Below are 14,540 nucleotides of genomic sequence, written 5' to 3'. Positions count from 1 at the left end.
ACGTGTTATAGTGCCAGCTGTGGACCCGTTGCTGCAGCTTGCTTGCAACTGCACTCTGCATGTGCTGGTCCTGATTGCTGTCTATTTTAAAAGGTAATCTCAGCCTTCTTTTACTGTACTTTGCTCACCCTTTCTGTGATTTAGCTAGGTCTGTTGACTCTATATTCGATCAGGCCTGACTTTTCATTTGCACAGAGGGTTCTCCTGCTGCCTTTCAACCCTTTTATCCTTTTTTGAATTTTGCTCAGCCATTTTTGATCCAGCTAGGTCCTACAATTAGTGATTGATCAGCTCTGGCAATGGCCTTCCACATGCCCTGGTTAGTCCTTCAGCCTTCCTGTCTGCAAGACGTTTTTTAGGCAATCTCCAACTGTGTCTTCAGCTTCTTTTTTGGCGATTTCCAACTGTGTCCTCAATTTAGGCGCTCTTTGCTCAGGTCAGGATTCATTTTCTGTAGTTTTTCATGCTTGAGATTCTGGGTTCCTCCTTGAGCTTCTCTGGGATTTCAGGATCCATCCCACCATTGCCACCATGTTGTACGGTGGTTTGTGTCTCACTAAAATGAATGGAGGCTTTTATGGTTGGACAGAAACATTATTGGTAACCCATGTTTATATACTTCTCGAAGGTACTGCCCTGCATGGGTGCTGTCTCCATGCTGGCTCCTTCCCGATTCTACGACATACAGTCTACCATCATCTGAATGCCTATATCATACTGTGGGTGATAATGTTCTCCAGTCCCACATTAACCCTTACCAACCCAAACTTGCTTATACAACAACATGGACTGCAGTGGTTCAAGATAGCAGTTCACTACCACCTTCACAAGTGCAATTTGGAATGGGCAATATATATTGGACTTGCCAATAGCATACCGTGAACATATGAAAAAAGCAATTGATGAACTAGACATCAAGCACTGAATTCTGAGAAGTGCAATTTATATAGTATACAAGATAAAGTGGTTGAGTTTTCTTGCATTTTAGCACTTCTAATCCATGGTATTCAACATTAGACCTACTGTATATGAAACTCATTTTACATAATGACACAGCTAAAAGGAATATGTGATAAATTAGACACTTTGAAAAATACAAATAAAATTTAGTTTAGATTATGTTTAACATTCATTAAACAAATTGATATTATACCTTGAATGTTATACATTCTACCTTAATAAACTTGAAGCCACTGTGAGGGAATTTTGTTCAGCAATAAAATGCTCACTGATACTCAGCTTGGGTTCCACCAGGGCCATTCAACTCTTGACTTCACTACAATTTTAGTCCAAATGTGGACAACAAAGCTGAACTCAAGAGGTGAGCTGTGATTGACTGCCCTTGACATCAAGGCAGCATCTGGCCAATTGTGGCATCAGGAGCTCTCGCAAAACTGGAGTCAATGGGAATCAGGAGGAAAACTCTCTGCTGGCTGGAGGCTTACTTAGCACAAAGGAAGATGGTTGTCGCTGTGTTGGTTGGAGATCTCAGTCCCTGGACATTGCTGCAGGCGTTCCTTAGGGTAGTGTCCTAGGTCCAACCATCTTCAGCTGCTTCATCCTTCCCTCCATCACTGGTAATGTTCGCTGATGATTGCACAATGTTCAGCACCATTCACAACATCTCAGGTACTGAAGCAGTCAGTGTCCACCCACAGCAAGAACTGGGCAACATTCACACTTGGGCTAAGTGGCAAGTAACATCCACACGCACAAGTGCCAGGCAATGACCGTCTCCAACTAAAGAGAATGTACGCATCTCCCCTTGATATTCAATGGCATTACTATTGCTGAATCCCCCACTATCAATGTCATAGGGGTTTCCATTGACCAGAAACTGAACTGGACCAGCCATATAAATACTGTAGCTATGAGAGCACGGCAGAACTGGAATGCCTGTGGCATGTAACTCATCCCCTGACCACCCCCCAAAGCCTGTCCACATCTACAAGGCACAAGTCAGGAGTGTAATGAAATACTCCCCATGTGCCAGGATGATTGCAACTCCACCAACACTCAAGAAGCTTAATGCCATCCAGGACAAAGCAGCCCATTTGATTGGCACCCCATGCATCACCTTAAACATGTTCTCTCTTCACCAACGATGCACAATGGATGTGGTGTTAACCGTCTACAAGATGAGCTACAACAACTTACCAATGCTCCTTCAACATCACCTTCTAAGCCCACAATTTCTACTATCTAGAAGGACAAGGGCAGCAGACACATGGGAACATCACCATCTGGAAGGTCCCCTCCCAGCAACTCGCCATCTTGACATGGAAATATATTGCTGTTGCATCACTCGTTGTTGGGTTAAAATCCTGGAACCCCCTTCCTAATAGCACTATGGGTGTACCTAGAAAACATGGCGATTCACTGCCACCTTCTTAAGGGCAATTAAGGATGGGCAGTGAAAGCTGGCCTGGCCAGCAATGTCCACATCCCGTTAATTAATATATGCATTTTTAAAAAATATACCCCTATCACCCCTATGCTCGCTGACCTACATTGGCTCCCAGTCAAGCAAATTCTTGATTTGAAATTCTCAAACTTGTTTTAAAATCTCTCCATAGCCTCACCACTCTTCCCTATTTCTGTAAGACCCTCAAGCTCCACAGATCTTTGAGATACCTGCTTTCCTCTAATTCTGGCCTCTTTTGCATCTCCAATTTTGTTTGTTCCACCATTGGTGCCGTGCCTTCAGTTGCCTAGGCCACAAGCTCTGGAGTACCCTCTCTGCCCCTCTACCTTGCTTTCCTCCTTTAAGACATTCCTTAAAGCCTACCTCTTTGACCAAGCTTTGGTGATCCCTCCTAGTACCACCTTATCATAGAATCACAGAGTTGTTAATGCACAGAAAGAGGCCATTCAGTCCATCATGTCTGCAGAGACCCTCCGAATGAGAAATGCACTTAGTGCCCATCTCACGCCTTCTCCCTGTAATGCTGCACATTCTTCCTATTCAGATGGCAGTCTAATTCCCCTTTCAATGCTTCAATTCAACCTCCACCACACTTGCAGGCATTGCATTCCAGGTCTTTTTTCATATCCCTTTTGCCAATCACTTTAAATCAGTGCCCTTTTGTTCTTGATCCTTTCACAAGTGGGAACAGTTTCTCCCTATTTACTCTTTTCAGACCCCTGATGATCTTGAATACGTGTATCAAATATTCTCTCAGCCTCCCTTTCTCCAAGAAAACAGTCCTAACTTCTCCAATTTATCTTCATAACTGAAGTTCCTCAGTCCTGGAGCCATTCGTATGAATGTTTCTGTGTTCTGTCCCATGCTTTCACATTCTTCCTAAAGCTTAGGGTCCAGAACTGAGCACAATACTCCAGCTGAGGCCGAACTAGTGCCTTATACAAGTTCAACACAACCTCCTTCCTCTTGGGGGAGATTTTTCTCCCCATCGGGGGTGCTGAGCAGGAGCGGGCGCGTGAGCAGCTGACCACCACCTGTGATTGGCTGCGCACCGCCATTTTATGTGGGCGGGCCAATTAAGGCCTGTCCAGCATGATGCGCACCCAGAAGAGCTGAGCACTCCCTGTGCAGGCAGGGAGAGTAGACTGAGTCGAAAGAGTGCAGAAATCTCTCTGAGGCACAGAGCTACCTCAGGGAGATTAGTTTGATTATCAAAAATTTTAATAGAGAAAAACAAAAATTTTAAGGCACGTACCTTCATGTGACAGTGTCACATGAGCTGGGACATGCCAATGAACTTTAGTAACAATTTTTACTCAATTATTCATTTTCATGAGGTTCCATGATAAATGCAAAGGCTGCCTGGGCCCTTCGCCTGCCCGCCAGCCTTAAGCTTGGACAAACAGCTATGGCAAGTATTTTAATTAATTTTTAAATGGCCTTAATAGATCTTTGACAGTTCAGCGGGCATGCACCGGAGTCAGCTGGGCGCCCGCCGAACTGAAAATCGGAATGACCTGCGGTGAAGTCAGGACGCATGCCCGACGTCACCGCGATTCATTTTACGTGTCGGTGAGCGGGACCCGCCCCTGCAAGCTGACCTGAAGACTCTGGCCTTGAACTCTATGCCCTTATTAATAAAGCCTAGGAAACTGTATGCTTTATTAACTGTGCTCTCAACCTGTTCTACCTTCAATGGTTTATGCACACATGCACCCAGGTCCCTGTGCTCCTCCATTCCCTTTAGAATTGCTTCCTTTATTTTATGCTGTCTCTCCATGTTCTTCCTTCCAAACTGAATCAGTTCACATTTCACCACATTGAGCTTCACCTGTTTGCCCATTCCACCAACTTGTCTATGCCTCTTTGTAGCTTGGCACTATACTTTGTTTTATAATGGTCCTATGAAGTGCCTTGGGATGTTTCATCACATTATAGGTGCTAAATAAATATAAGTTAACATCATTGTTGTTGGAAACATTGGACACAATAACTTAGAAGGAGGCAGTTAGGAAAAAGCTTTATTAATTGCCTGAAAATCCACTTTTTCTGTTTTATATTCCAAAAATATTACTTAAGGTTCTTAAAGGGCTTGATAGGAGAAAGTTTTCCATACCTGGGGAATCTGTAAGTAAGAATAACAGTCTTAGAATAAGTTGTCAGCTATTTCAGATTGAGATGAGGAGAAATTTCATTGCTCAAAGGGTTTTTTGATCTTTGGGATTTTCTATCCCAAAGCATTGTGCATGCACCGTGGTTAAATATGTTTTAGACATATATCAATAGCTGTTTAGATGCTAAGGGAATGAAGGGATATGGGGATAGTGCAGGTAGGTTCCATGATTGAAAGGGGTGGCGAAACTGGCTTGAAGGAGCTCAAAGCTGGCTATTTCTATTCTTTTGCTTTTATGATTTTGTATAGATTCAGAAAGCTATTTCATAATTGCAATCTTTCCTTCTCATTTTTTTTAGTTCCCAGTGTTTGGAAGAAAATCTAACCCAGGATGAAGTTAAACGAGAATTCAACAGAAGACACACAGCAGCAGCAGGTCAGTGTTAGAGTTACAGGGGCGATGTGATGAAATGAATAACAGATATTTACTTACACGAAGGAAGGTTAGAGATACTTTATACATGGTTATTTAAATCAAGCAATATTTGACATTTTAAATGTATTTCTGTTCCAATCCAAGATGCAGTGGTCAAAACATCTTCAAATTGAGCTGTGTTGAACCACTGTCCTAAGCGTTTCCTACGTGCTTTGTGCAACTTAGTGCAGCCTGTTTCCTTATCAGTACATTAAAGACCTCAAATTGATCAGAGAAAATCTCAACATTAGGAAAGAAGCACAATTTTTACATCAGAGCAAATAACATTTTGTTGTGGAGAAATGTTTAAAGTCATTCTCACAAAAGTTTTAAAACAAATAATATTGAAGATAGAAAAGTAACCACATAATGATTATCCTGGAGTTATTGGTTATGATTATGTTTCACAGTAAAATTAGAATTATGACAATAGGATGCCTTTTATGATGCATGCAAAATATATCATTTATTTAATGAGTACTAAATTGGTTCCCACTGTGTTCTTGCTCTGTTTATTTTTGTAATTCTCACAATAAAGTTATAAACTTATAGGAAAACAGAATATGATTCAGAAATAAACTATCGATTTGAAAAGTGACAAATATAACAATTTCCAAGTTGTTAATAACAATATAATTAAATGTTGCAACACTAATGATGTAGCAGTAATCCTTTTCACATTGCAATGTTTTTCTCTGTTCTCTACAAGTTAATTTGGTGATAGGTCATCTTCCTTTTCCAAAAAGCATTCTCTATGGGCAGAATATTGCCGTTGTCGTGTGGGGGCGGGACCCACACATTGATGCGTAAAATGATGCGCGATGACGTCGGACGTGCATCCCAACATCATCGCGCATAATTTCGATATTTCATTTGGCGGGTGCGTGCCAGGGGCAGCTGCATGCCTGCCGAACTGTCAGCGGTCTGTTAAGGCCATTAAAAGAGTAATTAAACTTGTTAAGAACTCTGCCCGTTCAACCTTAAGGCAAAGAGCCCAAGCGGCCTTCGTGTTTTTCAGGAAACCTCATTGACGGGCGGGATGAGGTTTCCTGAAGGTTTTATAAACTAATGAAATAAATGTTCCAAACTTCACAAACAGGTCCCAGCTCATGTGACACTGTCACATGATGGGGCATGTTCAAATAAATTTTTACTTTATTTATTAAAAACTTTTATAATCCATACAATCTCCCTGAGCAGCTCTGTGCTGGGAGATTGCTGCACTCTTTTGTGCGCATGTGTGAAAGAACGCAGACCCCGACTCTCCCTCCTCCCCCTGCCCGCACAGGTAGCGCTGAGTGCTACTGGCCACGCATTCCGCTGGGTGGGCCTTAATTGACCCGCCCGCATAAAATGGTGGTGCGCAGCCAATCACAGGTGGTGATTGGCTCTGCACCCACCCCCACCCACTCCAGGGAAAATTCTCCCCTATGTGTAGATTTTTCCTGCAGCTATCAGTAGATTGTATTGTTATCATCAAATGAGTGTTTGTGCTATTTATAATTGCTTGCAAGATATTCAAAGACTCAAATTAAACTGTCAAACTTTTGGCATTATTCCCAGTTAAACTGCTAGAAACTGTAATTATATCATTATACTTTGATCTGCGTTTTATTGTTGCACTGACTAACAAAAACACACAGTGAGCACTTGACAAAACTTCAAACTTTCTTGAAATCATCATTCCCTGTAATAGAAACTCAATTTTTCATTACTAATGCTTCATCAATTTTCATTTATGAATATTATCAGTCATACTCTCGAACTGCATGGATGGATGGATGCAGGCATTTGCAAGTTAATTCTAACCTATAGTGCAATCCCAAGCCAAATACACAAAGCCAAGGATCTAATTGCAACCTTTTGATTAAACGTATTCTGGTCCACCTCTTCTAAAAGATATAATGGAAGTTTTAGCATCAGCAGTACTTTCACAAAGAGAAAGGTCAGTTGGGATGTGAAAGAATCAATATGAACATCTAACCAATGCCCTTTGGCCATGCAGCATTAAGTACAACATTGAATGGAAAAGATCAATTGTTCTGCTTTTATTAGAGATTCAAAATGTAATGCTGTTTTGAAACTGCCAAATTAGTACCTATAGTAGCACAAAAAATCCAACACTAAATGTCTCAGCGTGGGAACCTATTTACTCCCTTTCATCTTCTATCTGATTCCCAAAATATACAGGTTTCTCTGTATATTAACATTCATAATAACTGCAGGCAGCCCTGCATAATTATCCCCTTGTTAATCTATTCGTCGGTAACAGGTTCGACTCACTTTAATCCAGTAAATGTATTCTGGCTATTTAGGGTGGAAATTTCTCAGGGTGTATTTTGTTTGCATGCAATTCTATTGTATACTTTAAAGTATTTATTAACCCACGTAAATTGACTGGATTAACAGCTTTCAGGTGAAATGTTAAACCAAGGTGATGGCTACCAGTTCAGGTAAAGGATCCCTTGGCACAATTTGAAAAAGTGCACCTGAATTCTCCTGATTTTACCTAATTTTTCTGCTTGTTGGCCTTTGCTTTGTTCAAAATAACTGCTACAACTGCCTAAGTAACAACAGTAGCATCAATTTACAATTAATCTATTTACCTTGAAGGCATATCCTGTAAATGAATAAATTTGTACATTGCACAAAGGAATCTTATTTAAATGCACTAATACAGTTGTGACAAATACTTCTAATAGCAATTTCCCTTCACCATGGATGCATGTAAGTAGATGGCTTTTGAGTGAGTCTTGTCGTATGTATAGACAGGAACAAGATGATACTCACAGAGAGCCTTCATCACCCAATATAATTTTTGCAGCTTTTATTTTCTGACATGAAAAGCATTGTCTTCAGCTGGGTGAGGACCATCAACAATTTTCCAATCAACAATGTGTTGTATTATTGGGAGGATGTATATTAGAAATCATTGTTTCAATGACTGTTTCTATGTCCTTCCTACATTTATTCTCACTCTTCCTGATGCTGTTTTCTTTCTTCTACCTTTGCGCTGTGCAAGTTAGCGAAAAGAAATTCAATATGTTCCCAAAAAAACTTGAAAGTTTCAAAAAATGTTTTCTTAAACTATAGTTATTTTTTTTATTCATTCACGGGATGTGGGCTTCGCTGGCTGGGCCAACATTTATCGCCTATTGCTAGTTGCCCTTGAAAGGTGGTGGTGATCTGCCTTCTTGAACCACTGCAGTCCATGTGGTGTAGGTACACCCACAGTGTTGTTAGTAAAGGAGTTCCAGGATTTTGACGCAGTGACAGTGAAGGAACGGTGATATATTTCCAAGTCAAGATGGTCAGTGACTTGGAGGGGAGGTTCCAGATGGTGGTGTTCATCTGTATCTGCTGCCCTTATCCTTCTAGATGGTAGTGGCCATAGGTTTGGAAGGTGCTATCTAAGGAGCCTTGGTGAATTCCTGCAGTGCATCCTGTAGATGGTATACGCTGCTGCTACTGTGTGTCAGTGGTGGAGGGAATGAATGTTTGTGAATGTGGTGCCAATCAAGAGAGCTGTTTTGTCCTTTGTCTCTTCTTGAGTGTTGTGGGAGCTACACTTATCCAGGCAAGTGGGGAGTATTCCATCACACTCCTGACTTGTGCCTTATAGATGGTGGACAGGCTTTGGCAGTCAGGAGATGAGTTACTCGTCACAGGATTCCTAGCCTCTGACCTGTTCTTGTAGCCACAGTACTTTTATGACTAGTCCAGTTCAGTTTCTGGTCAACAGTAACCCCCAGGATGTTGATAGTGGGGGATTCAGTGACGGTGATGCCATTGAATGTCAAGGGGTGATGGTTAGATTCTCTCTTGTTGGAGATGCTCATTGCCTGACACTTTTGTGGCATGAATGTTACTTGCCAGTTGTCAGTCCAAGCCTTGTGTATTGTCCAGGTCTTGCTGCATTTGGACATGGACTTCTTCGGTATCTGAGAAGTCATGAATGGTGCTTAACATTGTGCAATCATCAGTGAACACCCCGACTTCTGACCTTATGGTGGAAGGAAGGTCATTGATGAAGCAGCTGAAAATGGTTGGGCCAAGAGCATTATCCTGAGGAACTCATCCTGCGATGATATCCTGGAGCTGATATGACTGACCTCCAGCAACTACAACCACCTTCCTTTGTGCTAGGTATGACTAGCCAGAGGAGCGTTTTCCCCCGATTCTCGTTGACTCCGGTTTTGTTAAGGCTGCTTGATGCCACAACTTGGTCAAATGCGTCCTTGATGTGAAGGGCAGTCACTCTCACCTTGCCTCCATGTTTGAACCAAGGCTGTAATGAGGTCAGGAGCTGAGTGGCCCTGGCAGAACCCAAACTGGACGTCAGTGAGCAGGTTATTGCTAAGTGCCGCTTGATAGCACTGTTGATGACCCCTTCTATTTCTTTACTGATAATGGAGAGCAGACTGATGGGGCGGTAATTGGCAGATTTGGATTTGTCCTGCTTTTTGTGTACAGGACATACCTGGGCAATTTTCCACAAGTCGGTTAGATGCCAGTGTTGTATTTCATAAGACTTTACACAATTTTAGATTCTACTTTTATGCAACGTGGGTCAATGATGATAAATGGCAATTCAGAACAAGGGTATTTATAAATTGGTTTGCATTCAAACTGAGGCAACTGGCATTGCACAAGCCTAATGAAGCCAATAGCTAGACCAAACAAAATTTAATTTTTTGTGAGTGCAGAGTCTGGGTGTGTGGGCGAGGCAATTGGGAGGAGGGGAAGTCATGGCCAGCAGTGGACCACAAACTTAGTGATTGACCTCCACAATAAGGAAAATAAAAAAAATGGAACTTTACCTTTTGAGAGGCAGTCTGGTCTAGTTGCCAAACATTGACAATGCTGATTAAGCAACATGGTGCATGCTGCAATTAGTCACTAATGAATTCTATAAAGGAACATTAAAGGTGTTAGTACCCCTAGTTGCGTATGCAAACCTTGGACACAGTGTTTGAGAATAATTCAGCAGTGGATGCATTCATGCACACCTATTGGTTTGGAAATGAACCTAGGCCACAGTGATGAAAAAACAATATTTTAAACTATTGTAGATTCGTTTCTCCTCAACAACAGGAAAAAAATGAATTTGATCATCATCTGCTGTGCAAAAATTTAAATGCAGACGTAGATAGCAATCTTTACCACTATGACGAGCAGTGTTATTTTGGCATGCAATGTGCATACACATAATTCCCCCATGAAGAAAACAGAAGTATCTGTTATAATCCTGGAAAACAAGCCATGACACAGCTTAATCACAAGGCTCAATATGACATGAATATGGTTACTATGAGCATGAGGGTACAATAAAATTCTGCATTACTTAATCTGAGTTGCTTGTTAGTCTGTCCAAAGTCCATGGCAACTATTTTCAAATTTTCTCAAGAGAGTTTCAGTATTTCATACAAAGATATTCCACTCACTCCAAATGAATTTTCCAGGTTATTGCAGATTCAGCTGTATTTCCCTTAACTCTGTAGCTTGAAATGGCATTCCTTTTCAAATACAACTTTGGCCATTATGGAACAATAAAGTCTGCTCATTAAAATGTTTACAAAAAAGCATTAAATTGCTTTCTATTTCCAAAAATGATAAACATAATAATTTATACAGCAGTTTTGGTTACTGTGTCAAATTGAAGTAGTAAGTGTGAATTTTGCTTCTGCACAGCAGATGATGATGGAATTCGTTTTTTTGTTGTTGTTGAGCAGAAAAGAATCTACAATAGATGAGAACATTGCTTTTTCATCACTGCGACCTGGGTTTATTTCCAATCTTATAGGTTTGCATGACTGCATCCACTGCCGAATTATTCAACAAGCACTATGTCCAATTCCAACCCAGCTTTTATGGGCCTGAATGTGCTCTGCCCTGGGCAAATTGACTGGAGTGTGAGCTGGAAAGGTTTACTAAGTACAAAAAATGCACGTGTAGAAATTTTTAAAAATGACTTACCAGACAACAGTAACAATGCAATATAACATGAAACATTTTAAAACAGCAAAGGAAGAAAGGTAAGACCTAAATGTTGAAGACTGCAAAACATCAGATGTTCAGGATACAAAACAAAGTGGAAATTATTACCAGTCCTGTTAAATAGCATTTTAACTGTTGTGCAACAATCTATAATGTGCAGCCAGTATTAGACTAAATATTAATTGTTAAATATATATTTTGATAATATTGTGAGAGATGACTTTCATACCTGCAATATTTATGTAGCAGATATTTTTGTATTCATGCCATGGGATAAAAGCCACCTTTGTTTTTTGGCTCTGTGATTCTTAATATTCATGTGATCAGCATTAATCAGCTCTTGTGGGCAAGATAATATATCACAAAGAATATCAAGAATCCAATCCTAATTGACACTCAATTGGCAATTTCACTAAGAGACGGTTCAGTGATTAGTGGTGGGGGAAATTGAAACTCACCCTAATGCAATAAAGGGTAACTCTTGTGCCAGTAAGTGGATGGGGTAGTCAGTGGCTCAGGACTTAGCGTGGGATAGTAGATAAAGCTTCATCTTGCTGCTGGCAGCTAAGAGTGTAGCTGATGTTTTAATTCTGAAACTGCTAAAATGCGCAATATTATCCTGTTCTACAACATTGAAGCCCAGCAAATTATTTTAAACACAAATGAACACACATCCACAAAATTGTGCTTGTTAATTATCGCAATTTTCACAGTTGAGCATGTGCTCCTCATCCAAGTCAAAATGAAACAACAATGGCTCATGTTATAGCTAAAAGAAAGAGTGACTAAGCCAATTTCATGTAAAGAAAATAATTTGCAATTATTTAGTGCATTTCACAAGCTGAGGATGCTCCAAAGTGTTTCACAGCTGACACAGTATTTTGAAACATAGAACTGGATATTAACTCAGAGCTGTGAAAGTGTGGGTGACATGAGCAAGCTGTGGATTAAGATTGGGAAACACAGAATAGTTGATCTCCCTCAGGTGTTGGTGATTTTAATGACATGACCCGATTACCATTTTTTGTCTTCATTTCTGGGCTGCAGCTAGCTAGATTGAGAGGCTGGCTGGCTGGATGTCGAACGGGGGGGTTACCATTACCATCACCAGTATCAACCCCCTGGGGTTACCATTGATCAAAAACTGAACTGGACTAGCCATATAAATATTGTAGCTACAAGAGCAGGTCAGAGACTAGGAATCCTGTGGCAATGAACTCACATCCTGAATCCTCAAAACCTGTCCACGATCTACATGGAAGAAACAAAGGGTAATGATCAATGGATGCCCTTGCGAATGGAAAGTTGTCTCAAGTGGTGTTCCACAGGGCTCGGTGTTGGGATCCTTGCTATTTATGTTAAATGTTAACGATTTGGACGTGAACATGGTGGACACGATTGGGAAACTTGCGGATGACACAAAGATTGGCTGAGTAGTGGATAGTGTAGAGGATAGCCATAATCTCCAAAATGATATAGATGGGTTGGTGGAGAGGGCTGTAAGGTGGCAGATGGATTTTAACATGGAGAAATGTGAGGTCATACATTTAGGGAGGTCAAACAGTTACAGCGATTACACAATAAATGGGAATATACTAAGAGGGATAGATTAAGTGAGAGATCCTGGTGTACAAGTACACAGGTCCCTGAAGGCAGCAGTTCAAGTAGACAAGGTTGTAAAGAAGGCATATGGAATGCTTTCCTTCACTAGCAGAGGTAAATAATATAAAAGTAAGGATATAATGTTGGAATTGTATAAAACACTGGTGAGGCCACAACTGGAGTATTGTGTGCAGTTCTGGTCACCACATCACAGGAAGGACGTAATAGCTGTGGAGAGTGCAGAGGAGTTTAAAGAATGTTGCCAGGGTTAGAAAAGTGTAGCTACGAGGAGAGATTGGATAAGTTGGGGTTATTTTCCTTAGAACAAAAACGGCTGAGAGGTGACTTGATTGAGGTGTGCAAAATTATGAAGGGAATAGATAGAGTGGACAGGATAAAATTGTTTCCCTTGGTGGAGAATTCTAGAACCAGGGGACATAGATTTTAGATAAGTGGCAGAAGGTGTAGGGGGGACATGAGGAAGAACGTTTTTACGTAGAGGATAGTAGATGTCTGGAATTCGCTACCCAAGTTGGTGGTAGAGGCAGAAACTCTAAACTCTTTTAAAAAGTACCTGGATCTGCACCTTAAGTGCTGTAAGCTGCAGGGCTATGGGCCGGGTGCAGGAAGGTGAGATTAAAAAGGGCACTTGGGTGTCCTCGGGCTGGTATGGACATGTTGGGTCGAATGGCCTCCTTCTGTGCTGTAACTTTTCTATGGTTCTATGCACAAGTCAGTGTGATGAAATATTCCCCACTTATCTCGATGAGTGCAGTTCCCACAACACTCGAGAAGCTTGACACCATCCAGGACAAAGCAGCCCTCTTGATTGGCACCAAATCCACAAACATTCATTCCCTCACCACTGATGCAACAGTGTATACCATCTACAAGATGCACTGCAGGAATTCACCAAGGCTCCTTAGACAGCACTTTCCAAACCCATGACCACTATCATCTAGAAGGACAAGAGCAGCAGGTAAATGGGAAGACCACCACCTGGAAGTTCGCCTCCAAGTCACTCAACATCCTCATTTGGAAATATATCATCCACTGTCGCTGGGTCAAAATCCTGGTACTCCCTTCCTAACAGCGCTGTGGGTGTACCTACACTACACGGACTTCAGCAGTTCAAAAAGGCAGCTCACCACCACCTTTTCAAGGGCAACTAAGGATGAGCAATAAATGCTGGCCCAGCTAGCAAAGCCCACATCCCGTGAATGAATAATAAAAAAAATAGATTTTTGGCACCAGGCTTCAGCAGGGAGTGAAGACTAGGGAGATTAATAGATTCATATATTTTTACAGCATAGAATGAAGCCATTCTGCCCACCGTGCCTGTGTCGGTCAACAAAGGTCTGACTACACTAATCGCAGTTTCCAGTGCTTGGCCCATAGCCCTGGAGGCTATGGCAACACAAGTGAATATCTAAATACTTCTTAAATGTTACAAGAGTTTCTGACTCAACCACCCTTTCAGGCAGTGAGTTCCAGACTCCCACCAGCCTCTGGGTGAAAACATTTCTCCTCAACTCCTCTCTTAGCATTCTACCTCTTACCTTAAATCTATGCCCCCTGGTTATTGACCCCTCTATTAGTGGAAAAAGTGCCTTCCTATCCACCCTATCTATGCCCCTCATAATCTTATACACTTCTATCAGGTCCCCTCTCAACCTTCGCTGCCCCAAGGAAAACAACCGCAGCCTATCCAATCTTTCCTCATAGATCAGACCCTTCAACCTAGGGAGCATCCTGGCAAATCACCTCTGCATCCTCTCCAGTGCAATCACATCTTTCCTATAATGTGATTGCCAGAACTGTATGCAGTACTCCAGTTGTGGTCGAACCAGTGTTTTATACAGTTCCAGCATAATCTCCCTGCTCTTGTATTCTATGCCTCGGCTAATAAAGGCAAGTATTCCATATAC

At 41.4% G+C, this 14,540-nt stretch overlaps 1 protein-coding gene across 1 annotated transcript in view; it reads left to right on the top strand.

Moving 5' to 3' along the window:
* The window catches only part of LOC121280827 (protocadherin beta-15-like), a 183,852-nt gene that overhangs the window by 22,179 nt on the left and 147,133 nt on the right, over positions 1–14,540 (top strand). Inside the window, exon 3 of the mRNA XM_041193098.1 lies at positions 4,898–4,974. Coding sequence (XP_041049032.1) covers positions 4,898–4,974 — 77 coding nt within the window. The remainder of the gene's footprint in view (positions 1–4,897; positions 4,975–14,540) is intronic.

The sequence above is a fragment of the Carcharodon carcharias genome, chromosome 8 (assembly GCF_017639515.1).
Source record: "Carcharodon carcharias isolate sCarCar2 chromosome 8, sCarCar2.pri, whole genome shotgun sequence".
Classification (NCBI taxonomy): Eukaryota; Metazoa; Chordata; class Chondrichthyes; order Lamniformes; family Lamnidae; genus Carcharodon; species Carcharodon carcharias.
Note: the sequence above shows the minus strand (reverse complement) of the source record. Positions and strands in the feature narration are given on the sequence as shown.